The sequence below is a fragment of the Urocampus carinirostris genome, chromosome 2 (assembly GCF_059441175.1).
Source record: "Urocampus carinirostris isolate Australia breed hairy pipefish chromosome 2, RoL_Ucar_1.0, whole genome shotgun sequence".
In the NCBI taxonomy this organism is placed as follows: Eukaryota; Metazoa; Chordata; class Actinopteri; order Syngnathiformes; family Syngnathidae; genus Urocampus; species Urocampus carinirostris.
The window spans coordinates 25,644,765-25,671,143 of NC_142350.1; the positions used below are offsets into that span (position 1 = coordinate 25,644,765).

Consider the following 26,379-nt stretch of genomic DNA (forward strand, 5'->3'; position numbering starts at 1 on the left):
TTTACACCCAAAAGTATTTCCAGCAGGGCAAGCTTTACTCAAAAAATGATTCTTCTCCATATATGTATTTGTTTTGGGCTTGATTAGAAAATCAATGTTTGAAACTGAGATTTTACAGTGAACCCCTGTTATTTTCAAAGATGGTATTCCATCATTTCAGTGAATAATGAAAGTATTTATTTTACATCTTTAATATTTTTGGTATAGAAATCTTAATGTGGTCTGAACCTAAAGCTGCTTCATCCTTTTCTTATGTGTGGTGATTGGATAAGATGTTTTCCTAGGAAGTGGTTAGAGGGAATATTTCTGGTCACTCTTTTTTTAACTTCTAAGGTTAAAATTACAGAATTTTAAGCAAACTTGAATTCCATTTGTTTTAGCATGAAACATTTGCAAAGATGTTTTGATTTTCTGAAACAATTTTAACATTTCTCTGTCCTATGTTAAAGGCACCGTCAGTAATTTGACTACTAGATATCACTGTGTGTTGTAGTGCAACCAAAGATGAGTTTTAAAAACCACAAAGAATTTAAACTACGGAAAAACAACATTTCCAAACCACACGATTTTTCTAGTTTATTCTTCTTTTTATTTGTCTGCCTAGTGTTCTTAAAGTTTTTTTTAATTTTCTACCTATAGCAAGATGGGGGACAATTATATCAGCCCTCTTAAAGTGAGGCTTATGATATGTAATGTAAATGCAAATTCTTTCAAATTTTTCATGTATCTAAAAAAAAGCAAGGTATGAAGATAATGTATGTTTTATTTGCTTTTTTTTTTTTTAAATCAACAATGTCTTAACCAGCTCGGTAGCCTAGATGGTAGGTCGCTGGTTCAAGCCTCGGCCGAGTCATACCTAAGACTAACAAAATACTCATTGCCTCCTTGCTTGGCGCTCAGCATTAAGGGTTGGAATTGGGGGGTTTGGTCACCTAATGACTCCCAACACAGCAGTTGGGTCTAAAATGGCGGCAGCCCTGTTTGGCTGCGGCTGCATCGGCTCGCTACAGTTTAACTGTACGGGTCAGGTGTATCGACATTTCCTTCTGTGTGCATGGTTACAAAGAATGACAATAAAAGTAAATTCTATTCTTCTTCTTCTATTCTTGAACCCTTCAACAATTCTGTAGAATGTACCTTAAATCCCAATCCAAGACGTATCCATAGTAAATTGAATGCTTTTGTTAAACTGTATGGATAATTTGGACTGTTTTGGTTTCCTTTGAAAGACTCTGAGATTTTGTCCCAAACTGAGACAGTAACTTCAAGTGACACTAACATTGAGTAATCTAAATTGGAACAAACAGAAGAAAAATGTTTTATTTTTCACATGATTCTTTTTTTAATTTAAAAAAAGAAAAAATATATATATTTTTGCAATCTCATGCCTGCAGACGAGTGTAGCATGGGCATCTTAGCAGGAAAACCTGGTCCCAGGTCAAAATATGATCGCAACCAAAAAAAACAAAAACTTTTATTTTACACATTTTGAGTATGTCTAGGTGTTCCCAAAAGTGGCTATTTGGAGACTCCAGAAGGACCCTCCAAGAATACAACTCTAAAAACTCTTCAACAATGTATGTGACTTTGGCCATTTTTTAGACTTTGAGATTTCAATTTTAAGACTTGTAAATGAATGACTTCTTTTTCACATTTATCACCGATTGTCCATCTTTTTGCGTGATAATTGTGTGCAAAATTGGATCCCAAGTGTCATTAAGCACGTTTATTTTCGGTTTTGATTTGAATACACATCATACATATTGATACATTTATTTAGGGAATTTCATTGGCTAACCAATGTGTCATTTATCAGTTTAATCGGTCACTACGGGCTGATGATATTTCGAGCCAAAGTTATGCTTGTCATTTTTTTTCAATAGAGGCCCTCGTAGGCATTAATCATGAACATTAATCATCGTAACATAGCCTGGATATTTGTTTGAACAAAACAACAATGTAAACATAAACATACCCATCCAACATGGTTGCCACCACATGGGTTTCTCACATGTAGATCATGTGATTAGGAACCATCTATATCTATAGATTTATATCCATCCATTAGCTGCACCGCTTATCCTCAGTAGGGTCGCAGGGGTGCTGGAGCCCATCCCAGCCATCTCCAGGCAGTGGGCAGGGGACACCCTGAACTGGTTGCCGGCTAGTCGCAGGGCACATAGGGACAGACAATTCGCTCGCTCATTCACACCTAGGGACAATTTGGACCGGCCAATTAACCTGACATGCATGTTTTTGGAATGTGGAAGGAAACCGGAGTGCCCGGAGGAAACCGACGCAAGCACGGGGAGAACATGCAAACTCCACACAGGAAGGTTGGTAGCTGGGTTTGAACCCATGACCTCAGAACTGTGCCGCACACTTGTAACCACTGCTCCGTGCTGCCCCTATATATATATATATATATATATATAATTTTTAGAGAGCCACTCCATATATTTTAGGTCAAAATTCGACAAAATTGCCAAACTCGCCTGACTAAAGCTAATTTTTCAGCAAATTTAATTTTGCTTTGTGACCTAAGGTGATTTGATAAAATTTATGAAATAAGAATAATGCTAGAGCCTGCGTCCCATATAAAATAATGAACCACTTTAAACTTGTCTCCCTCCCGCAGTTACTTAAGATCGTTGAGGCTTATTTTGACGTTCATTTTTTTCCCGTAAATGTTTTTCAGAACAAGGAGCAAGCAGTTCTTTTGTAAAAATCTCACAAAATAATGCAAATGAAAAGTTGACAGATTAAGTGTCCTCCACCGCGGTGGGTGCGTGCTGCGGGAAAAGTAAGCATGCTGTGTGCTTCCAAAAAAAGAATTCCTTAGCGACTTCCAGCCAAAAAGGGTTGGTGTCACACCTTGACTGGAACTTGTATTTGTAATTGTGCCCTTTATATACTGGAGGGAAGCCAATTCATTTACTAGCACTGCATTGGCTTTACATATACCCAACTCGATTATGATACAACCAAAATTGACGCTACTGAAAGAGAGTCTGCTTCAATGAAATTTGGTTGTATATGGCTTATGAGCCACAGGTTTCCAACCCCTGATCTTCATGATCACTTCAAAGATGAACTACTTCCCCACCGATATTGAGCAAAATTTCTTCCCCACCGATATTTTGTTATCACTCAAATAACTCTGCATGTCCCCACCCATAACAAGAACAAACCTACACCCTCGCTTAAACATGTGCCTCAACAAAATGTCCTCAGAAGCTCGTGCAGCTCCTCCAAATGGCGGCTGTGGTTAGAATTAGCTTTGAGAAGATCACAGCTTCAGGCATTTTTTGGACCCAATGTTGTTTTCTGAAGGGTGTGCGGTGTTCGGGTCACCTAAAATGGAAACATGACATCATGAAATAATTAGTTTATGCGGTCGTCAAGAAAGACTTCTTTGTGTTTTGATGACTTCTTTGTGTTTTCATGACCGAGAATAATGCTATTCACTTAGATCAGTAGTCTCAAACTGCTAGTTTCTGTGAAATTATTGCCTCCCTGGTCCCAAGTCAGATTCAAGAGGAGCAGTGTGGTCTTTGTCCAAAGGTGGAACAGTGGAGCTCTCTGCAGGGTCCTTGAGGGTGCATGGCAGTTTGCCCATCTAGTCTACATGTGTTTTGTGGACTTGGAGAAGGCATTCAACCGGGTTCCTCCGGCATCCTGTGGGGGCTGTAAGGTCCTTGTATGACCGGTGCCAGAGTCTCGTCCGCATTGCCGGCAGTTATTCAGATTTGTTTCTAGTGGGAGTTGGACTCCGCCAAGGCTGTTTAGGAGGGGAAGGAGTCCGGTTTGTAAGCCTCAGCATTGCATCTCTGCTTTTTGCAGATGATGTGATGCTGGGGGTGCTGTTGGCCTTCATCTCTCCATGGGACGGTTTGCGGTCGTGATGAAGATCATCACCTTCAAGTCCGAGACCATGGTTCTCAGTTGGAAAAGAGTGGAATGCTCTCTCCGGGTTTGATGGATGACGGTCTCAGACTGGGTTTTCCTGGGGGTCACCGGACCTTTGATCTAGTTGAGGCCGAGCTGCATCCCGTACCTGCATCCATAATACAGCTACATCTAACCATCCATTATCTGCACCATCCTCAGTAGCGTCGCTGGGGTGCTGAAGCTCATCCCGGCTATCTTCAGGCAGTGGGCAGGGGGTACCCTGAACTGGTTGTTAGCCAGTCGTAGTGCACACAGAGACAGAGAACTCGCTCTTTTACACCCAGGGATTTTTTGAATCGGCCGATTAACCTGAAACGCAAATTTTTGGAATGTGGGAGGAAACCTGAGTGCCCGGAGGAAACCCATGTAGGCACGAGGAGAACATGCAAACTCCACACAGGGAGGCTCCGGTACTCGAACCTCTGCACTGTGGGGCTGGCGCTAACCACAGCTACATCTAGTGGTCAAATATTACACAGTATCATTTTCATTCCTGTGAATATGATGAAGCTCATGCTTCCAAGTTATAGTTTAAGATCATGCATAGCAGATAAAAACAGTTTAACACAAGGAGAAACAGAGATAGAGATAATATGAGGCTATGTCAAACTAATTCAGTCGGGAAACCATGAGCTCTACCCGCTGGCCGATTGGGTAACCACCGAATGAAATTCTGAATTAAATAAGTATAATTTAATTTTTCCCTCCAATGCTCTCTGGTTGATAAATGGCAGAAAATACAGATAGAGTGGGTGGTTTGCTTTGCGAGTGGGGCCTTCCTTCCATGACACCCAGGGGACGTATTTCAAAGGAGGTCATTGTTTGACGTAATGTGGCTTTTTTCGGTCTCGAGGACCATATGTTTGACACCCCAAATTTAAAGGTTAAATGTCAGTTGGTCCTCTCCAAAGACACCATATACCATGCAACGGCTTGGCCATTTTGTTTCAAAGTACTGATCTGCACAGTATTGGTAATAAGTCTTTGTTTACCTGATCTCCTGGTTGCGGTGAAGTAGAACCTGTGACAGCAGCTTGGAGGTTTCTTGAAAGCAGCGACTTAACTCTTCCAGTTTCTGCTCCATGGACAGGATGCGCTGTTCCATTTCCCGGTACGAGTTATTCCAATTGGCGCTTAGGTCATACATGATCATCTGCATCTGGGTTACAAAACAAAATCTTCTCATGACTCCCCATGACATGGGACATGGTGGCATTCACACAGGAGACACATAGAAGTCACAGGAGATCGCATAAAGTCGTATTTAGTCGGAAATGGGAATGATCTCACAAAAATATTAGATTTCACCCAAAAATCGGAATCGAGAATAAGGCTCTGCAGTGTTAACCTAGCCTTATATACATAGCCACACCTCACCCTTAAAAGCAGTGGTAGTTCTACACTAAATTACATCCCGGGCAAAACTCCCCCCAAGAAGGTGGATGAAAGTTGCAAGGCATTGGTTGTGCTGAACGGATAGTTGAAATTTAGAGATCTATGAATGGATGCAAAGCGAGGATTGTATGAGGGCGTGGTGATCCCAACAGTGATGTATGGCTCAGAAGAGTGGGGTTTGAGAGTAAATGAGAGTAATAGGTTAAATGTCTTTGAAATAAGATGTTTGCTGTCACGGTTGCCATGGTGCCCAATTAGCTCCGCTTGCGTGGCGCCAGCTGCAGCTTGTTGACAGCTTGGCTCCCTGTCAGTATTTAAACTCGGTCCTGTCAGTCCCATTTTGTCGGTACGTCTGCGAATCTCTGTTTTTACACGGCAAGCCCTTTTTTCGCCTGTCCCGTTTTTTTGCTCCTATTTGTCTTCCGCTACAATCTGTTTTGATCTTGACCACGTCTGCTCTCCCATCCCAAATTACGGCCGGTTTTGATCTCGACCACGTCTATTCTCCTCTCCTGGCTTTCGACTCGTTGCCGATCTCGACAACGCTTTTTGCTCTCCTGTCTCTGCTACTGACCTGTTTTTTCGCCCCCCTATCGCTCACCCTGAAAGTGGCACTTCCGCGTTCAGAGCGACCTGCTCCCCGCGACCAGTGATCACCGGATCGTGTGTGCAATCCTTTCCCTTCTTCCCAATAAAACTGTGAGAAACGTTACACGAGCGGGTTCTGTCTCCGTTTTGGTCCTGACAGTTTGCGTAGTATGTGTTGAGTGACACAACCGGATATGTTAATAAATGAGGAAGTAAGGAGAAGAACTGGTGAGGTCAGAGAGCTTGCTGAGAGGGTTGATGAAAATGTTCTGAGATGGTTTTGACATATGAAAAGAATGGAAGAAGGCTGTTTGACTAAAATAGTATGAATTGCAGAAATGGTGGGATATCGAATGAGAAGAAGGCCCAAATGTGGTTGGATGGATGGGGTTAAATGGTCTCTGGATGTGAGGTATGTTAACCTAATGGATGCAAGAGGGATGGATGTGAATGGCGAAGGATAGTTAGGAATGACTGAAATCGACGCATATGATGCAGAGGAGGTAAACCAGTGTATGCTGTCTTGCTTCTCTGCTGATTAAGAGTTGCATGGCACAGCAACTCACCATTTGTTGTGCTGTCTGCTTAATGTTTGGAGTCAGGTTGGGACGACCGAAGGGGAATGAATGGTTGGTGAATGTGAGTTTGTTCTTGACTCTAGCCACCTTCTACTAGGGGGATATGGCTTTGGTATACAGATATTGTTATTGTGCATATAATCACTTCATTGTCAGATGTAAACATTGCAATGAGTTTTTTTTACCTTGTTTACATCTGGTCAGGTTTTTCCCAAAAAGCTTTGAAGGTTTACCTTTGGGAGGTCCACGATCTCGCTGACATAATCCCGCAGTTTCCTTTGTTTGAGGCGCAAGTGACGAAATCTGTAAATTTACATTTTTGAGAAAAAAATAAATATTTTTTTGTAAAAAAAATCTGGGTATTTTTTAAGAGTTACTTTTTTTGAGAACGGGTACATAATTCTTTGCTGTACCAAACAATCCAAAACCATTTTTTACAAAAACTGGGGTTAAAATCTGGGTAATTTGTTTTAGCCTACCAAAAAATGTCGTTTGATTATGCCAACTTTAGGAATTGGGCCATATTCTACAAAAAAAGTCCAACTGTTCACACCAGGCATGTCCAAAGTCAACAGCGACACAGCAGAGCTTTTTCACGAGAACCTGCTAGTCAAATGACAATGCTACAAAAGCAAGCTACGAGCTTGCGACGCTGATCGCCAAACACTGAAAACCTTTCCTGGAGGGTGAATTTATTAAATACAGCTCGAAGGCCAGGCAGAATAGTCGGCGCTCACACATTTTCAGCTTACAAAATCTCGCCTGCTTTCTAAAAGGTTTGGACACCCCCGGTTTACAATCTTCAGAAAACATGTAAAGTAATTTGTTGACACCGGTGACGAGCAGTCAGGGGAGGCAGATTACTTGCCATTATGGTAATATAAATTAAAAAGATATTAAATTGTTACATTTATTCACTGTTGCCGTTCTTTCTTATTTAACTTCACAATTTTTGGATCTCCTTTTTCCAAAACTGCTGAATTTTCACTTAAGTTTATGAATATTATTAATGCTGTTTTTAACGTATTTCTGTGCTGAGCGAGACCAAGGATTCTGGTTTGCCGCATACCTTAACCCCAAGCAACAGAATTAGTCAGAGTATTAGCAAACTATCAGCAAGCCAAGATATTTAGTATATATATTTTTCAAAGTGTAGATTTTTTTTTTCATAATTTCAGATTACTTATCTATTGATGGTTTTGTCCAAAAGGCAAGACACATAGACTTCATTCATAAATTGAGGTAAGACAATAAAATGTTTTTTCTACTATGCTACAGTTTATATATTGCTTCCTTGCTCAGCCAATGAAATGTTGAACAGGATGTAGGTTCGTTTATTTGTAATTCTGACCGTGTTTCACCAGACATGAATCTCAACGCTCATCACCGATTTACAGTGTTGGGAATAACGGCGTTATTAATAACCCGGTTACGTAACGCCGTTTTTTTCTTTTTTCATTAAAAGGGTAAACCAACTTACAATGCAGTTACCATTACTGATGGTCGAAAGCTGTGCCTTTTTTTGTGTGTGTTTACGTCCGGTTTTTATGTAAGTTTTGGTACGTACGTTTTGGTGCGTACGTTTTCGTGAGTGCGTTTATGTACGTTTTGTGTGTTTACATATGTTTTGGTGTGTGTTTACCTTTGTTTTTGTGTGTATTGACATATGTTTTAAGTGTTCACGTACGTATTGTGAGATTACAGGGTCAGTGTTGCAGGGGCACGCCGCCGTTGGCATTCTGCAGCCAAAGTAAGCACCGCTTTAGACCGTCAGTAAGAGTAACAGCGTAGTAACTGCAGAAAAAAATGGTTCCATTTCCCTGTCACTAAAAACATAACGCCGTTATGTAACTTTGTTATTCCCAAGACTGTGTGTAACGCAGCAGTGAAGTTCACAGGTAAGAAAAACACACACAGGTATACGCATCCTGCCTGTGGCTGTGGTCACATACACTCTGATGGCCTCCAAAAGACATCTCTGGTGTCGCCGATGTTCTCCACGGGTTCCTTTGGTCAGGTTAGCTCGATGAAGGAGCCAGCACTCTCGCAGAACGTTTGCAGCAGCGTGGCGGATCTGAACAAAAAGAATGAGGCGATAAGACAGAATTTATGAAAAATTTTGAGAATTAAAAGTTCCAGGTTTCTCCTGCTGTGAAGGTTTGCTTGGAATAAATAGTTACTGATGTTTGAAAAGCAGATTACAGGGCTTTGTAGCGGGCAAGAATACATAATTCTCCAGCTGTATTCATCTCAGCCTGCTTTTTAAAGGGATTTATGCAGGGTCTTAAATGAATGAATTCATTAATGTTCAAGTATCAGTTGACTTTGCGGGGGTATCTAAACATTGTGTTCTTTGTTCATTCATGCTTGATATCAGCAAATAATAACAACAATAAAACTAGAGAGATTTGGGTTATCTACAAAGGAGGTCCTAAAAATTCTTGCTTTTACCTTTTTTCACTTTTTTCTGTCAGATGGATGGATCGGCAGGTAGTTAAAGAGACAGGTAAATAGCTAGCTAGATAGGTAGGTAGGAAATAAATGAAACAGATTATTCGGATAACTTGGGTAGATTAGGTAGGTAGGTAGCTAGGAGAATAAACAAAATAAATTAGATAGATATGTAGGCAAATATCAAAAAAAGATAAAAATATACATGTTGAGAAGTTATTCGGGTCTTACAACAAAGAATATCGTTTGTTTTTTACACCTAAAAAGGATATAACATATGTTTAATATCTCTGGGCAATCCTAGAAAATATGCGAACAATCCCCCACCCTCCTAGAGTTCCGCCAACATAAATTGCATGTATTCTTATACTTTAAAGTAATAGAGGGTGTATAGAAGTAACAAACTTATACTTTCAATTCAAACTCCCTCTATGTCGGACTGCTGGTTATTTTGTGTCCCTCTTTAAAAGTTTTCTCCCAATCTTCATCCTTTATCACTACATTAGCTTCCAGTTCCCATTTTTCCTTGACCTCCATCACATCATTACTGAGATCCATTTGCAGAGCTTTATACCATTGAGTTAACTCCTCAACTTGAGTTGTCTCTTTACATATCCCCCCCCCATTCATCATGTCTCTGGAGATATCGTCTTAGTTGCAAACATTTATAAAAATCATTTTTAGGCAGGTCAAAATCTTGTTGAAGTTGTTCATAGGTTTTCAATACCTGTCCTTCAAACACTTGGTTGATCAATATTCATACTTTTTGTGACCATTTTTAAAATCCAACATTCATAACCTCAGGTTTAAAATCTGGGTTTTTCGCTATTTTCGTAGCCCTACTCAGGGACCTTGAGGTTTTAAATTTGTTAAGTATTGTTGGCCATGCTTTAATAGTTCCCTTAATCCACTCATTCTGGAGTTTTCACTTCTTCCACATCTCTACTGATATGAATGATAAGGATTCCACAGGCACATTTGGACAAGATGGCTGCTCCATGTCCTCCTATATTGTATCTTTGTCTCCAGTAATCCACAGAATAAGAATAATAATTTCTAATATTGGGTAGATCCAAGCCCCCCTTTTCTTTGGAAGCCAAAAATTGTTTTGTATTTCTTTCTTGGTTTCTTATTTTGCCAAAGCAATTTTGATATCAATTTATTTAACACTCTAAATGTTGCGCCCGGAATCACAATAGGAAGAGACGGAAACAGAAATAACAGTATTGGTAGTATGTTCATTCTAATTGTTTCTACCCTCCCAATAAGGCTCAAGAGCAAAAATCTCCCATCTTTCCAAATCCTTCTTAATTGCATTCATCAATTTCCCATAATTAGCATAAAAAAACGGTGTGCTATGTGGTGTAAGAATCACCCCCAAATATTTAAACCTTTCATTTATCCATTTGGTCTCATCAGTCAAATACCCAGCGGCTTCTCCATTTAATTCAAAGTTCTCCAACAGTGGTGGTAATGATAAAAAGGTCTCTTTCAGCATTACTAACAGGTCATCTTCTTGACCATATGAAATGAAATGAAATGAAACCATATCTTATTGAAATGTTCTTCTTGGTTACAAATCACAAAATTTCTCCTTTTTGTCTTTTTTCCTGGTAGTTATTTTGTAGGTTTGCCATGGTTTTTGACAGAGCGACTTTTCTTGCTGCCTTTTACAACATGGCACCACCGGGAGTCTTTTTAAAACCATTTCTGTATCGTTTGGCGATTCTTCTTTTAACCTGTCTTTTTCGCCCTTTAATTCCAGAATACAAGTAAACAAACTCATAAAATGAGTTCCAATATGGCCATTAGCCTTTGACCTTTTGATTGACACCACTCTCCAATTGCAAGCTTTTTTTTTCACGGTCCATAGCTCGCAACATCCAATGACCTACTTTGGCTCCAAAAATCTTCAGCCAGTAGTTACCAATTCAAACATCAATATATGCATATTTATGTTGTTTATTCAAATCAGACCAGAAAATAATCGGCGTGATGCAACCCAAGATCCATTTTAACATGCGATTATCACGCCCAAGTCTAAACAATCAATGATAAATTCTGGAAGGAGAAGGCAAACATTTACAACTCTCTCTTAATGTCTAGAAATTGGCCAAAGTAATGTTTGCAGAGGTTTAAGAGATGTGAACTGGTCGTCCCCAAATAGCCTCTTTTGGCAACACCTTGAGATACCCTTCAAGAAAATGTGCAAAATACAATATAAAGTTTTTCAGGTTCTAGTCAAATTTGACCTGGGAAGAAGTAAGGCTTCATGGTATTGTCCCATCTGTTTTCCAGCCAAGATGTCAATGACACACTCTTCTGCAGGCATGTGATTGCAAAAAAAGAAAAAAAAAAAGAATCCAGGGCAGAAAAAAAGCATTTTACAACCCCTAACAGTATTGAGTCGATAGTCTTTGGTAAGCTCTCACTCAGACTTCAATCTGTACTTCAACTCAGATCACAAACATTAAACAATTGTAAGGTCATTCCAAAGTACAATAAAAAGGCATTCAGAAACCCTAAAATGAATTTTTAAAAAAACATTGCAATGGTCAGTAAATGTTACTTTTATACAGCAATCGGGGAGATAAATATGGAATCGCTCAATTCTGAAAAAAAAAAAAAAAAAAAAAAAAAAAAAAAAAAAATTGGAATCAGTGCATTTTCAGTTGAAAATAAGGACACACCCAGTCAATTTCCTTTCCTTAATTGGGCACCTGAGGCGTGTTCAGGAGAGTGGGTGATTGCTTTCGCGAGCTATCGCTAGCTTCTGAACGGCCAGTGATTATTGAGCGCACGCGTGCCCGAGTAATCACGGGAGAAAGACCGCTTACTCTGATTTCCAACATGGCGTCGACAGTGCAGAAGATGGAGGATCTCACCCTGACGAGTGCTGTTGGCGATGTAATATATCGTCTTACATTGCCTGGTAATGTTTGTGAACAATGCAAGACAGGTATGACCCTTCCACTGCGTTTAGGATAACCTTAACTGTGTCAATATGCGAACTGTCGCTCATATCAGCCAACTCGCTCAAAGCAAGCTGTAGAACGAAATCCATTGTACTGTCGTCGGCCATTTTGGATCAGTGAGGCCATCACAGTGAGCGATTACAACTTGTTCAGCAGTGCGCGGCAAGCAATTAACAAGAGACTACATGTCTGACCACTCTCCTGAACACGCCTCTGGTTTAGATTAATTCTGCTTGTTAGTCAGCAGTAAAAACAGTGCGGTCATTTACAAAGAGGACTGCCTAAAGAAAACATCTAAATTCCCACAGTCCTTAATGATGAGGGGCTGCATGTCAGGCAAAGGCACTGGGGAAATGGCTGTGGTCAAATGCAAATGTAAAAGTTTACATTGACATTTTGGAAAGCTTTCTTATTCCTTCAATTGAAAAAATGTCCTTGGATGGTGAACTCTTTTTTTGCATCATGCCACAGAGCAAAAACTGTAAATGGAGTTATTTTATATTTTTTCCCCTGTGCTTGGTCTATAAAAGTAGCATTTACTGACCACCAGAAAGTTTTTTAAACATTTACTTTTAGTGTTTCTGGATGTCAAAGAGTTGCACTTTTGAAAAATATGATTCTTTTTTTCATGCTTTTTAACTGAGTTTCCATCCATCCATCCATTATCTGCACCGCTTATCCTCAGTAGGGTCGTGGGGGTGCTGGAGCCCATCCCAGCTATCTTCGGGCAGTGGGCAGGGGACACCCTGAACCGGTTGCCAGCCAGTTGCAGGGCACACAGGGACAGACAACTCACTCACCCATTCACATTTAGGGACAATTTGAACCGGCCAATAAACCTGACATGCATGTTTTTGGAATGTGGGAGGAAACCGGAGTGCCCGGAGGAAACCCGTGCAAGCACTGGGAGAACTGCAAACTCCACACAGGAGGTTCGATCTCATGACCTCAGAACTGTGCCGCACACGCGCTAACATTGCGCCGCCGTGCTGCCCTCAACTTTTGTTCTACAAAAGAAAATGTCGGAGTGAGTACTTGTCCAAGACTGATGATTATTCCATACTTTTTCTAGGGGTTGTATTTCTCAATTTCCAACTTGGATTACTCGATGTTAGGTTAGGAGCACTTGCAGTAATTGTTTCAGTTCGGGACAAAACCTCAGAGTGTTCCCTTTGATCAGAGAGCAACATTGCCCTATTCTCCAAAAAGCTCAAAAACAGCGTTCAATTGACTGAGTACGTGGATTAGGACTTTTGGCGAATTTCATAGCATTGTTTAGGGGTTAAAAAAGGAATCTAAAGCAATGCTTTTAAAGTCTTTAAAACAACCAAATTATGTCCCCGGACGAATGTGCCCCAGTGAACTTTATGCAACATTGGCACCTCTTGCATCACATCTTGCAGCTTTTGACTTTTGATTGCAATCACGACGGCTTTGTTTTCCTGTCCAATGGCAATAGCTGCCCTGTGATGATGTCACGCCGTCCCCGGGGCAAGGGTTAATAATAGCGGGTGTCAGAGTCCATCCGCATCCAGGTGTCTTCCCTTGTTCCCATCAGTGTAAATCTGGACTCGAAGGATGCACGCACACACACAAGCATCAAAACAATCAGTGAGCAATGTGTAAAGATGTACCTTGTGAGAGGATGCAGCCACTGGAAGAGAGGAAACGGTTGTATCCTTCAAAACAGTCACCGCGAGCAACTAGTTTGCCAAAAACATGACTCAGAGCTTACAATAGAAGTCATTTAAACGAGGCCTAACAAGGCTTAGACTTTGTGTTTATTTTTAACTGTTTATAAATTCGCCTCCCTATTTCAAAGTGCTAAGAAAACATATGATAAGTTTTGCAAATAGAGCAACACCTCTGTTGCCACAGCAACCCCAAAAAACAAAACATATATATATCTTTTGTCTTTTTCTTTTTTTAACTTGCCTTTTTATTTTTTTTTAAATTATTTTCACTTCTCTTATTTATTTTTCGTTATTTACTTTTCTAATGTTTTTCAAATTCTTTTTTCTTCCATTTCGTTTTTGTTTTATTCTTTTTCTCTTGTTTTTCTTTTTTGTTCTTTGTTAGTTCCTTTTTTTCACGTTTTCTTTTTTGCAAAAGGCTAGGCAAAAAATAAGCAAAATGTGACAGTTTGGTCACCTTGAGTTGCCATAATTTGTAATATTCTTACTCATGTTTCATCTCACTACACAATACAGTGACATTTAGTGCTCAATCATTACACACTGTCCCATTAAGTCAGTGGTTCTCAACTGATCGGATTCCAGGACCTACCATCCAACGCTACTTACAAGTCGCGACCGAAATCCAGAAAAGATGTACGCTGCGTGAAAGAACACAGACACCGAGCAGAATCCGCAGAATTGAAGATGAATGAAACGAAGGTTTGCAAGTGCTAATTGTGATTCACCCTGGTCAATCCCCGAAGGGGGATTACCTCATGTGAGGTCCTTTCTCAAGGTTTCTCTTTTTTCCTCACACTGAGGTTTTTGAGTTGTTCCTTGCCCGCATGCTGGTTTAAGATCAGGTAATTGTGCAATTGTGTAATTGTAATCCTGTGCAGTCCTTTGAGACATTTTTGTGATTAAGGGCTGTATAAATAAATGTGACTTGACTTGAGCGGTCTTGGGGCCAAAGCGGTCACAGATTTGATTGCTGGCTCCTCCAATTTAAATCTCAAAGTATCCTTGGGCAAGACACTAAACCGCTAATGCGCTTTACATGCAGGTAGGCGCTTTGCATGGCTGACTCTGCTATTGGTTTGTGAGTATTTGTGTGAATATTTATAGTGCTTTAATCAGTCACTGAGGACCTCCATAGCATTTTACAACGCATTTCACACCTTACCCCTTCAAACACACATTCACAGACCGATAGCCATGCAAGACACCTACCTGCATATCAGGGGCATTAGGGGTTGATCGCCCAAAGACACCTCGACATTTTATTTTAGGGGGCCAGGAATCAAACCTGCCACCTCTTTGGTCCCAAGACAATCGCTCTACCTCTTGAGCTACTGCCGGCCCGGCACATTCATGGCACACACAGAAAGGCCCCCCAAAAGCATGCTTAAAATAAATATTGGCAATTCCATTGCTCTTTTACTGCTGTTTACAGTAAAATCTGACATCTCACCTGTGACTTCATAACAGTACAATTTTCCATTAGCTCGTTAAAAAACAATTTTGGCGAATGGTCTTGAGTTAATGGTCCAAGGTAATTGTGTTTGCTTAATAAATGCCACATGTTTTAAAAATGGGTTTTTGAAATAGTTCTTACCCCTTTTGTGATCTGGATGTCCAGCATGAAAAAGTGCACATGCTTTTCTCCTTTATTCAAGGCCAGCTTCTTGGTTACCACAGCGACGAGCATGGCAGTGCAGGCTACGCCCTGAAAACGGTCACAATGACACACATCGGTCTGTTACAAAGACAAACGTTAATAAATATATACAGTAATCTCTTTGTAGAGTTAGTACTTTGCAGATTTTTGTTGTACATTGTGTTCTGCATTTTAATTGGCTAAACAGAGGGATATACTTTCTTTCGCCAACAAACATGGACTTCTCTTGACTACAGGGTTTGTACACCTTTTTCATGGCAAAATTCAAGCACTTTTTTGGGGCCATCAAAGCCATTTTTCTAAAATGTCCAGTATCCTTCAAAGAATAAAAACAACAATATTATAATGTTAATAATAATAATAATTATTATTGATTATTTTTTGTTATCATTATTCTTTAAAATGGCAGCTTTCCGGCATCTCGGTCTTTTACCTTTCCTCTTGGGCAATGACGCTTCACATGACAAAGGCCATACAAACAAATGCCAGCAGCCTTTAATCACAAGGGATGAAGAAATGCAATGGCAAAAGGAAGCTAACAGAGAGCATTGTTGGCGTCGTTTGTAAGCAGACTCATTTTATTCTTCTTCGTTTAATGCGGGGTCTATGGACCAATCCTGCCGAAAAACAATTTCAAGCATTTACAAGCACTTCATTTAAAAATCAAGCACTTTTAAAACCTTGAAAACACATTACATTTAGATTTTTTAAGGATTTCAAGCACCTGTACGAACCCTGTGAGTAATAAAAAAACAAAAACAAAACATCAATGATTAAAAAAAGGTTTGTATTTCACGGGTTATGACTATCGCGGGACATTTTTGGAACGCATCCCCGTGAAAAAATTATTCCTCCAAGTAGAGCAATGTCCCTCTGCGTACTTTCTTTTGTCGAATAAATTTGTATTTATTACAAAAAAAGTTCAGTAGTTAAAGATAAGTCCGTGTCACACAACTATAATAGTTTCCTTTGAGAATATCTTGCTGCTGTTACTTCCAAAGGAGGACAGATTGATTAAGAAGGGACTCAAAACAAAAATACACACGCTGAAACACAAACAAAACATTTCACAAACACAAACACTGTTGGAAGCGCATGACCACCACAACCAATAACCGAAGTACATTTTACCTTTTTTTGTTTCTCTTCAGGGTAGCGTCAGCAAGGGAAGCACAAAAGTAAATGTAATATGGCAACATATTAGGAATTTACTTTTTTGGGGGATGGAGTGCTCTGTTATAAAGACAGTCGAAGCTGAGGGCAAAATAATACTTGCGCGGGTTACAGTGGGTTACCTCTGAAAAGTGATGCTCAAAAATCTATGTGTCCCAACAGAGATCTATGGGTCCCCAAAATTTAGAAATTGTAAATCGGCAACAAATATATAATATAAATCTATATATTCATTCAGTTTTAATCATCACAGTTTATTGGTAATACAAATCAGTTATCACTTCAAGATTTTTCAGTTCACAACAATATTGTACATTATACAAAATAATATTGCTGAAATAATTATATCAATCTATATTTTCATTCAGTTTTAATCATCACAGTTGATTGGTAATACAAAATGTATACATTTATTAATCTTCCTCTGCCATCCACTTAACTATTTTTAGCAGTGAAAGCATGGCCAAGTCTTCTTTTTGATGTCGTATCCGTTCATACTTGCCTCTCTTTTCCTGCAGCAACAGAATTTCCATAGCTAATTTGTGGTTTTCATTGTCGTTGAGCCGATCCAATGTTCTTTTCTGAAAGTTTGTATTGCGAAATGATTTATGCAATCCAGTTTTTTTGCCACGCTGGGTACACGCATCACAGAACATGTAGCCTCCATTATCATCCTCCTCATAGTATAACCAGGTATATAATTTAATCCATTTTGGCAGAAAAGTCCTTTTCTTGCTAGGAGTATTCTTTTGTTTATTTTCTTTCGTCGAATCGTTCGCTTCAACACACGTGTTTTCCTTGCCTCCGCGATCTTCCGAAAAATTATTTAGTTTTTTCGTGCCAGAATTATTCCCGTTGTTATCACTTTCTGCATTATGTTTCGACTTATTACTGACACTGAATAAGGTACTAATTTTGTGTTGATTTTCACCTAATACTAACTGTTTTTTCGGAGGCATACTTAACCTTCACCTTCACTCGACGACAACCACCACAACAATGACGTAATCTCGAAGCAAAGATATCTCGTTTGCCGAGATCGGCGTGCAGACGAAAACTCGAACCGCAAGACCAAAACAACAATGGCAGATATGCCTGACAAAAAGTTTGGAGTGCAGTAAATCTTTGTTAAAAAAAAAAAAGTAATCAGGTAATAATGACAATTTGATGTCAAAAAAGTTGAGTCACGGGGACGGGGCGTGATTTGACACTATGCGTCCCCAGCAAAAATGATGCGTCTAGGACGCAGGGATGCGGGCAAACGAGAATACTGGGGTTAGAAGACAGAGGAAAAGAACAGCTGCCAGTTGTCATCTTGTTCTGTGTTTTTGTGTGCCAGAATCTGAAAAAAAACCCGTCAGTGATCGTAAATTGAAGTTTTACAAGATCCCAGCAGACACTCCCAATCAAAGAAAGAGAGGAAAAAGAAGAGAGTTGTTCCAAAATACATTAAATATAGAAGATCGGACCGAGGCACTCATTTGCTGAGGTTTGCAGCACACACCTTTTACAAGATAAGAGAAATGAAGCGTTATTGATTGTTGTTATCAAGTCCATATTACTTATTATATCAGCGTAATATCTTGTTTTTTTCTTAGTTTCAGCTAACTGTTAGCATGTAGCCTAAATGTCAATGTTATATTGTATGCAGCTGCTCGAACAAGCACACATTGCAAACACATTCAGGCACACAATCCAAGTCATATATTACATACATTTAATTCCTTGTATTTATTGTTTTTTTTGTAGGAGAAGCATCTCTTGATGGCATTTAGGCTACATTCTAACAGTTAGCTGAAGCTAAGAAAATAACAAGATAGCTTAAAGTGAGAAGTAACATGGACTCGATCGCAACAATCATAAACGTTCAATTTCACCTACCTAATATGAAGTGTGTGCTGCAAACCTGAGAAGTTTTGATGAGTGCCTCTGTCCAATCTTTTCATTTTAATGCATTCACTAGAACTCTTTTTTACGTTCTTTGATCAGGAGTGTCCACTGGGATCCTGTAAAACATCAATTTATGATGTTTTTTTTGTCAGATTTTGGCATGAAAACATGGAACGTGACGGCATTTTAACAACAAAGTACCAGAAACGAAAGCTTGATTTACTCAGTCCTTTGACCAGTATTGTTTCGCTCCCAGCTTCGAATGTGACGTCACGTAGGCTCAGGGTTGTTTTTGTTGCTTTAATCCCTACATTACCGATTATTATGTAAAACTATGCACGGAATGAATAAAAAAGTAGGGAAATTAAAGAAAGAAAGATCAAACCTTAAACAAACGAAAAACAAGAGAAAAAAATACTAAAATGAAAGGAAAAAAAAGAGATAAAAGAAAAAATAAACTTTACATTTTTCAATAAACACATCAACACTAAAAAAACTCAAGAAATATAATTAAAACATTTATAAATCTACTAAAACAAGGTAAAATACAAAACAATTATAACCTTATTATATTCAACAGATTTAAAGTCAAGAACATAGAATACCTGAAAAAAATCCCATTGACCAATCACAAGAGAAAAAAGGCGGGTCATTTCCAAGAGCTATAAAGACATTTCATTTACGAACAACACCAGTCGGTTGCCTTTTTTTTGGTGTATCAGTAACATGTGAGGCCCCTTCTCAAGGTTTATTTTTTTCCTAATCCTTGCCTGCATGTTGGTTAAGGATCAGGGGAAGTGTCATCGTAACCTCTGCAGTCCTTTGAGATATTGTGATTAGGTGCTGTACAAATAAATGTGACTTGACTGGAATATTTTTATCACTCAGACCCTCGTTCTGGTGGCCTTCAAGTCAATTGAGTTTGATACCTATGATTTAGCACGTATCTTCTTTCACTCTCTTCCAGTCTTCCAGGTGAGCAAGACTCCCCGTACGCTGGCTCTGTCAGGAAATAAATATGTATTTTTTTCTGGGGGGTTGGGCACAGGTTGGCACACCCAAATTATCAAGCTACCAAGGGCAACAAAAAGAGCCTAAAAATGGATGAGATAGAAATTGTTGCCTTATAAGGGAAAAGGCTTATAAAAAGCTGAGGAAAAAAATGAGTTTTCCACTGCATCTGCAGTGTCCTTCCCACATTGGCGGGAACATGAATCTGCTCTTGCACACATACTGCTAATGTTCACTGTTGCTTTTACTGTATTTTGTTTACTCCCACACCAACTTCCTGTTTACTAATACTTGCCAGTCTTCACCACAAGGCAATGTCTTTTTAACTTCTTAACGTTCCTGTAAAATTTGACTAAAATCCAAATTTAAGACGCACCCAAAGTAAATTGAATAATGTTCTTAAACCATTTGGATAATATGGGCGATTCTGTCTCTTTTCGAAGGTAAGACTCTGAAGTTGTGTCCTAAACTCAAATAATCACTTCTGACATTAAGTAATCTGAGTAAGAACACACAGAAATTGAAGTTTTTTATTCTCCCCTGAATTTATTTCGGCAATAAAATGAGTGTAGCATGGGCATCTTAGCTGGAAGACAGTTGAGACAAAAGTTGAAGCCTTACCTTTTACCTGGTCAAATTTGATCACAACCCGAAAAATTACACATTGTATTTTACACGTTTACCAAGGGTAGGTTTAGGCATTTCCAAAAGTGGCCATTTGGGGAAGACCAGTTTTCATCACTAAAATCTTTGCTAATTTGTATTTTACCTCGTTAAAGAGTTGTAAACATTTGAATTCTCAGTCAATCAATGACTGTTCACACTTGCGCGTAAAAATAGTGGGTAAAAAACAATAACTAGTGGCATTCATACACTTACTTGAGGTATTAATTTGAACACAATAGGAGCATTTTCATATTGATTTACTCAGAATTTCATTAGCTTACCAATGTGTCAATCATCATTTGAATCAGTCACTATTGGCTAAAGTTATTCGGAGGTAAAGAAGGCGGGTCTTTTTTAGCAATACAGGCCAGTTTAGGCTAATGCCGATTGTGGACCGTAAAACAAAGCCCGCAACTGATCGGGAAATATGTCAATCACAAGTTAGGTTGCTAACAGCCTAAAGAAAATACATTTACTAGTTTGTTTAATTGTAAACGGAAATTATGAGGCTACATAGACGGCTAACAAGAATGAACATCTTTTTAGAGGATTTTTTAAATTTGTCGGTATTATTGCGTGTTTCAGAGTAAATATATTACACTGTTGGATTCACTAGTGTCTTGCGGATGTAAGAAGGCCGTGCTTGCGTATTATCATCGAATTTCTTGGCTGCAAGACGAAAATCTTTGTTGAGCTACCTTGGCTTTATAGTTTTCGAATATCTTGTTTCAGATTGATTTTGATGTTTGTATGATTAGTATGTTTTTAAATCATATCTTCAATCCCAAGAGTTTAAGCTTTCCAATGTTGACGCATTTCTATGACTGCTGACATCCAACAGATGCATATTTGCTTCTCAACAGTCGGACGGGCCACGGGCCGGCCGGCGGAGTGTTAAGGGGTGAATACAGTGCCTAGCAAAAGTGTTGTTGCCGAATAACTATTTGTAATATTTATTAATTTCAGGCTTCAAACTTAAGGCTAAAAAACTGATGTCTCTTAAGACCAAACGCAGGATAGTCAAATTTCTTGAAGAAGGTAACTCTACTCTTAGGCTTGCCAAAGATGTGGACTGTTCACAGTCAGCTGTATCGAAGATTTGGCCCAAGTACAAACAGCATGGGAAGGTGACTGGTAGGCCAAGAAAGGCATGTAGGAGTCAAGACAAACAACTAAAGGCCACATGTCTTGAAAAGAGAAAATGCACAACAAAACAAATTAGGAGGAAATGGAAGGAAGTTGGAGTCAATGTATGTGACAGAACTGTGAAAAATTGCCTGAAGGAAATGGGATTTTCATCTAGGAAAGCTAAAAGGAAACCATCGTTGACACTTAAAGACAAAAGAACAAGACCGCAATGGACTAAGGAGAGGCAATTATGGATTTGTGGATGAGTCACGAATCTGCATTGGTCAAGGTGATGATGCTGGAACTTTTGTTTGGTTTTCAAAAGAGGATTGCTTAAGAAAACGTCTTAATTCCCACAGTCCTTAATCATAGGGGGCTGCGTGTCAGGCAAAGGCACTGGGGAGATGGCTGTGGTCATATCTGTAATCAATGCATAAGTTTACATTGACACTTTGGAGAGCTTTCTTATTCCTTTAATTGAAAAAAATGTATGGGGATGGTGAACTAATTTTCCAAGATGTCACGGAGCAAAAACTGTGAAAGCATTCCTTGGAGAAAGACCCATCCAGTCAATGTCAGGACCTGCAAATAGCCCAGATCTCAAACCGATGGAAAACCTGTATTGGAAATTGAAAAAGATTGTCCAGAGCAAGGCTCCGACCTGCAAAGATGATCCAGCAACTGCAATCAAAAAGAGTTGGCACCAGATTGATGAATACGGTTTGTTACTCATCAAGTCAATGCCTCAGAGACTGCATTCTGTCATAAAAGCCAAAGGGGGTGCGACTAAATACTAGTGATATGTTTTGATTGATATTTCTTTGTCTGTTTATAATGATTCCGTACTTGTTTTCCTCAGAATTGAGTGATTGCATATTATTTTTCCCTTTACTTGGTCTATAAACCCAGCATATACTGACCACCACAAAGTATTTTATTCATTTCTTGTAGTGTCAATATGTTCACTTTGGAATGACTAGGGGTTGTATATATGAAACGAAAAAACTGAAAAGAAGGCATTGCAAAAATATTCGTCCTCTCTTTTCTCAGCTAAGCCAACTGACACAAGAAGTTCCCTGATGACTTTTGAATGATCCAATTTAGACCTAGATGACTAACAATGACGAACAGAGTGCATTTAGTCTCAGTTTAAAAGTACCTGCTTTATGATGGGCTAGGACAGTGGCAATTCTACACTAAATTACTCCCTTTGGCTGTACATCGCTAAAGAATCCTATATATGGAAGCCTATTAAAAAAAACAAGTATTTTTACTGTTGAGGCCCTTTATGATAAAAACCCAAAGAACACATTTTAATTACCCTTAAACGCCAACCACAGAACAATTTGATTGGGCGAGCTGTAGGCATGGGCTGAGCTATCTACACACAGCACTTCCCTCTCTCTCACACGCGCCCACTGCACTGAAGCGAAATACATCCATAACCTTTTTGTTTGCAGTATTTTGTGACATTTTTACAAAATAACTCTGCTGGCATCTTGTTTTGAAACCATTATTTTTGAAAAAAGGAAGGTCAAAATGAGCCTAAACTATCTTAAGTAACTGAGGGAGGGAGGCATGTTTAAAGTGGTATATTTCTTGATATGGGACACAGGCTCTGGCATTATTCTTATTTAATCCATTTTATCAAATAATCTAATGTCTCACTGTGAAAAACAATGCGCTGAAAAATTAGATTTTGTCTTAAGAGCAGGTTTGGTGGTGTTGTTGAATTTTGTCTACATCAGAAAAGGCAGGCAAGAATGCAGCATTAGCACTCGGGATCGACCAGTATGGATGATTCAAGGTCAATAGCAATACCAATTATTAGTACTAACCCCCAAACATTGATAAACAAAGTAGTGTCTTAACGAGGTCACCAGTCACAGAAATATGTCATGCCACATATCATTGGAAAGCTCAAACTCAAGATGTGGGATTCAAGATGGGATGACCATTTACAAATTTAATCATCACAGAACCATCCTGATCAGTTTGCAACAAGATAGCCGAAACTAAAAAGGGATAGCTCACCCAAAAGTGTTTGGAATGTCTACTCATGATACAATTCCCCGCAAATATGGTATGGTTCCATTCCTGTGAATCCAACCGTATACAATATTTACTTCAGAACACATTGTAATGCAGACAGATACAAGATTTCAGCTTAAAAGGATTCCTGCATCATTTGACGATCCTTGTTTCAATCCATCTGTTTGGCTCCATAAGTCCCTTTTTAAAAAAAGCAGACTCTTCGGAGATTTCCAATAAAGCTGTTGGCCTGTCACATTTTGATTGACACTGCTCTTGGCCAATTGAAAGCTTTATTATCACGGTTCTCAGACTGTGACAATCTATGAGGGCCCGTATTGGTTAGCACCAAAAGTGAATAAAAGTCAAGTAAAGTTACCATGACTCCGGTGAAGAGACACACAGACTTGCCACAGCGGGTTTTGGGGGCCACGTCGCCGTAGCCGACCGTCAGGAAGGTGATGGCGATAAGCCACAAGGCCGTTTCCATGTGTTCCGTTGAGCCGGCCATTTGCCTGCAGTAGAGACAGGTCAACAGTCGAGCTTCTAGATTAGGGATGTCAACCTTATATTAGCTCAAGAGCCACATGGTGAAAAAAAAAATTCTCGCGGAGGCCAGAGTAGTAAATGAGAGAGAGAGAGAGAGAGAGAGAGAGAGAGATGGACAAATATATATACAGAGAAATAAAAAGAGAGATAAAGGGTGAGGGAAAGAAGGAGAAGGAAAGAGAAACAACAAAATAAATAAATGGAGAGAAAAAGAAATAGAGGGAAAGATGAGAGAAAGCGTAAGTGAGAAAAAACAAAAGAGAAATAAAGAGAAAATAAGAAAGTGAGAAAGAATGAGAAAGAGAGAAACAGAGTGAAACAAACAGGGGGAGAAATAAAGCGGAAGAGAGGTAGAGAAAGAGAAAGGGCAAGTGAAAGAAAGATTGAGAAAGCAGAGAAAAAGACAGACAACGAGACACAGGAATGAGAGAGAGAAAACTAAAAAGGGGAGAAAGAAAGAAGGGAAGAAATACAGAGAGAAAGAGGAAGGAGGGATGAGAAAGAGCGAAAGGGAAAGGAAAAGGTGAAAGAGAGCAAGAGAAACAAAGAAAGAAAAATATTCAAGTACAGGGTTTGTACACCTTTTTCATGGCCAATTTCAAGCACTTTTAAGGGACTTACAAAGCCATTTTTCCAAAGATTTCCCGTACCTTTCAAAGAATGAATAACAGAATTATAAATATTTAAGATCAATAAATACTCGGCTTTCACACATTTTTAGGCCACCAAATCTCGACTGCTTATCGAGAAATTTGACACTCCTGATACAAGCACATACACAGTTAGTTGCCAATTACTGGCATCCTGAAGTGAAACAAGTTGCCTTCCGGACTAAAGACGATATCCTCTTTTTGACGCCTTGAGAATGCTATAAAAGGTTCGCAGGGGCTAAAAATAAAAAGACCGACAAACCAAAACATGAGCACAACATGAGGAAAGTGCTCAATGTCTGCTTTTCTGACTCTGCTGAAGCTTAAGCATAACTCAGATCAATTTTAAGTCAATATTTTTCAACCAGTGTGCAATGAGACCTTGTTGAGTGTCCCGCAAGAAATTGCCCTATTTTATCTTTGTAAAAAAACACAACTTGCTCCCTCACATCTTTCAGATTTAATTCCCCCCTATGTTCCGGTGCAGAGGCTTCGTTCTTAAAATGCTGGTCTACTAGTGATCCCAAGAGCCAAGAAGAGAACCACAGGTTCGAGAGCGATCTCCATTCGGGCCTTAGTGCTGTGGAATGCTCTTCCCCCTGGGATTCGATCTGCAACCTCAGTGGAACTGTTTAAATCTAGGCTCAAAACACACTTTTATTCTATAGCATAAGAATAACCTATATTTTATGTTGACAATATCTGTGTATTAATTGTTATTGCATTATCCGTTGCAGCCTGGTCAGCCTAGAAGGGGGATTGCCTCATGTTAAGGTTTCATCATTTACCTCATGTTAAGGTTTTGAGTTTTTCCTTGCCCTCATGTAGGTTTTAGATCAGGGGATGGTGTAATAATAGTCTGTTGTTTGCAATAATTTGTGGTCTTGAGTCTCCCTCCCCGTGATTAAGGGCTATACAAATAAACATGACTTGACATCGTTCACTATCTTTGCTTTCTTACAGTGATGAGTCAAGTAAGTATTATTCATCCATATCTGTAGATGGCAGCAGATTACTCTTTCTTGTGTTTTAGTCTATGAATTATCTGCTCAACAGATAGCACTGGGAAACATATATTTAATAACTTATTGAGTTTGATGAAGTTGCAAAAAATAATAAAACATCAAATTGAGTAAAACTATTTGTGTGCAAATGCTTTGATTTTAATTACATTTTTATTTTATTTAAAAAAAAATCGCTGGCAGATCATTTTTGCTCATTTTAAGTATCTTTTGTTGTTAATGTGAAATACTTGAAAACTTAAAAAACATTAGTAAAATTCTAAATTACAGCAAAATCATTAACCTGTATTACCTTCTGAGCCACAGTGGCCACAAGTCATCAAATTCATACTGTGAATTTGAACAATACATAAATGAAACTGGTGCTGTCAATTGATTTTCAAACATTTTTAACAGACAGTCTACCTCGGGATTTTTCATGAAAAAAAAGTTGGGAAACACTGACTTTAAGGTATTACTTGCTTGTTTAACTCTTGTTTTACTCTTGCTTTATTAATGTATCCTACTATATCTACAGTGACCTTGGGTGTCCTGAAAGGCGATTTGAAGTACAATGTATCATTATTATTACCTGTATTATTATTATTAAGTATTTACAGTATAATTTATGTAGGGCAGTTAGTGAAAAGTGTCCCTGGGGGGCGTGCTTTTGCTGTCTATTGTTTTAGTATTGTTTTTCAATGTAAGCAGGTGGTTTTATTTTGTCCGTTTGGAGACCCCTTGTTTTACAAATAAACATGACTCGCTTAGTCACACACAGGAACTGTGGCGCCATTCTGGTGTCAGTGTTTCTTTTGGATTGATAAGGAATTAAAGTGAGCATCTCAGCCCCATCTTGATCTCTGTGCTGGTTCCCTCCACACCAACTAGAGGTAAGATCGGGCCAAAAAAAAGCACCCGAGCCCGACGCAGGCCCGAGGGGTATTAAACCCGACCCGGACCGAGCCCGACTAATTAACTGGATTTG

The 26,379-nt window shown here is 39.1% G+C and overlaps 1 protein-coding gene across 1 annotated transcript in view; it reads right to left on the reverse strand.

Moving 5' to 3' along the window:
• Positions 1-2,473: 2,473 nt before the first annotated feature.
• kcnn4 (potassium intermediate/small conductance calcium-activated channel, subfamily N, member 4) overlaps positions 2,474-26,379 on the reverse strand; it is a 40,023-nt gene continuing 16,117 nt past the window's right edge. The window contains exons 4-9 of the mRNA XM_088327697.1: positions 23,571-23,706; positions 15,230-15,340; positions 8,465-8,586; positions 6,746-6,815; positions 4,944-5,110; positions 2,474-3,354 (exon numbers count right to left, since the gene is read on the reverse strand). Of these exons, the coding sequence (XP_088183823.1) occupies positions 3,351-3,354; positions 4,944-5,110; positions 6,746-6,815; positions 8,465-8,586; positions 15,230-15,340; positions 23,571-23,706 (610 nt within the window). The 3' untranslated portion in view covers positions 2,474-3,350. The remainder of the gene's footprint in view (positions 3,355-4,943; positions 5,111-6,745; positions 6,816-8,464; positions 8,587-15,229; positions 15,341-23,570; positions 23,707-26,379) is intronic.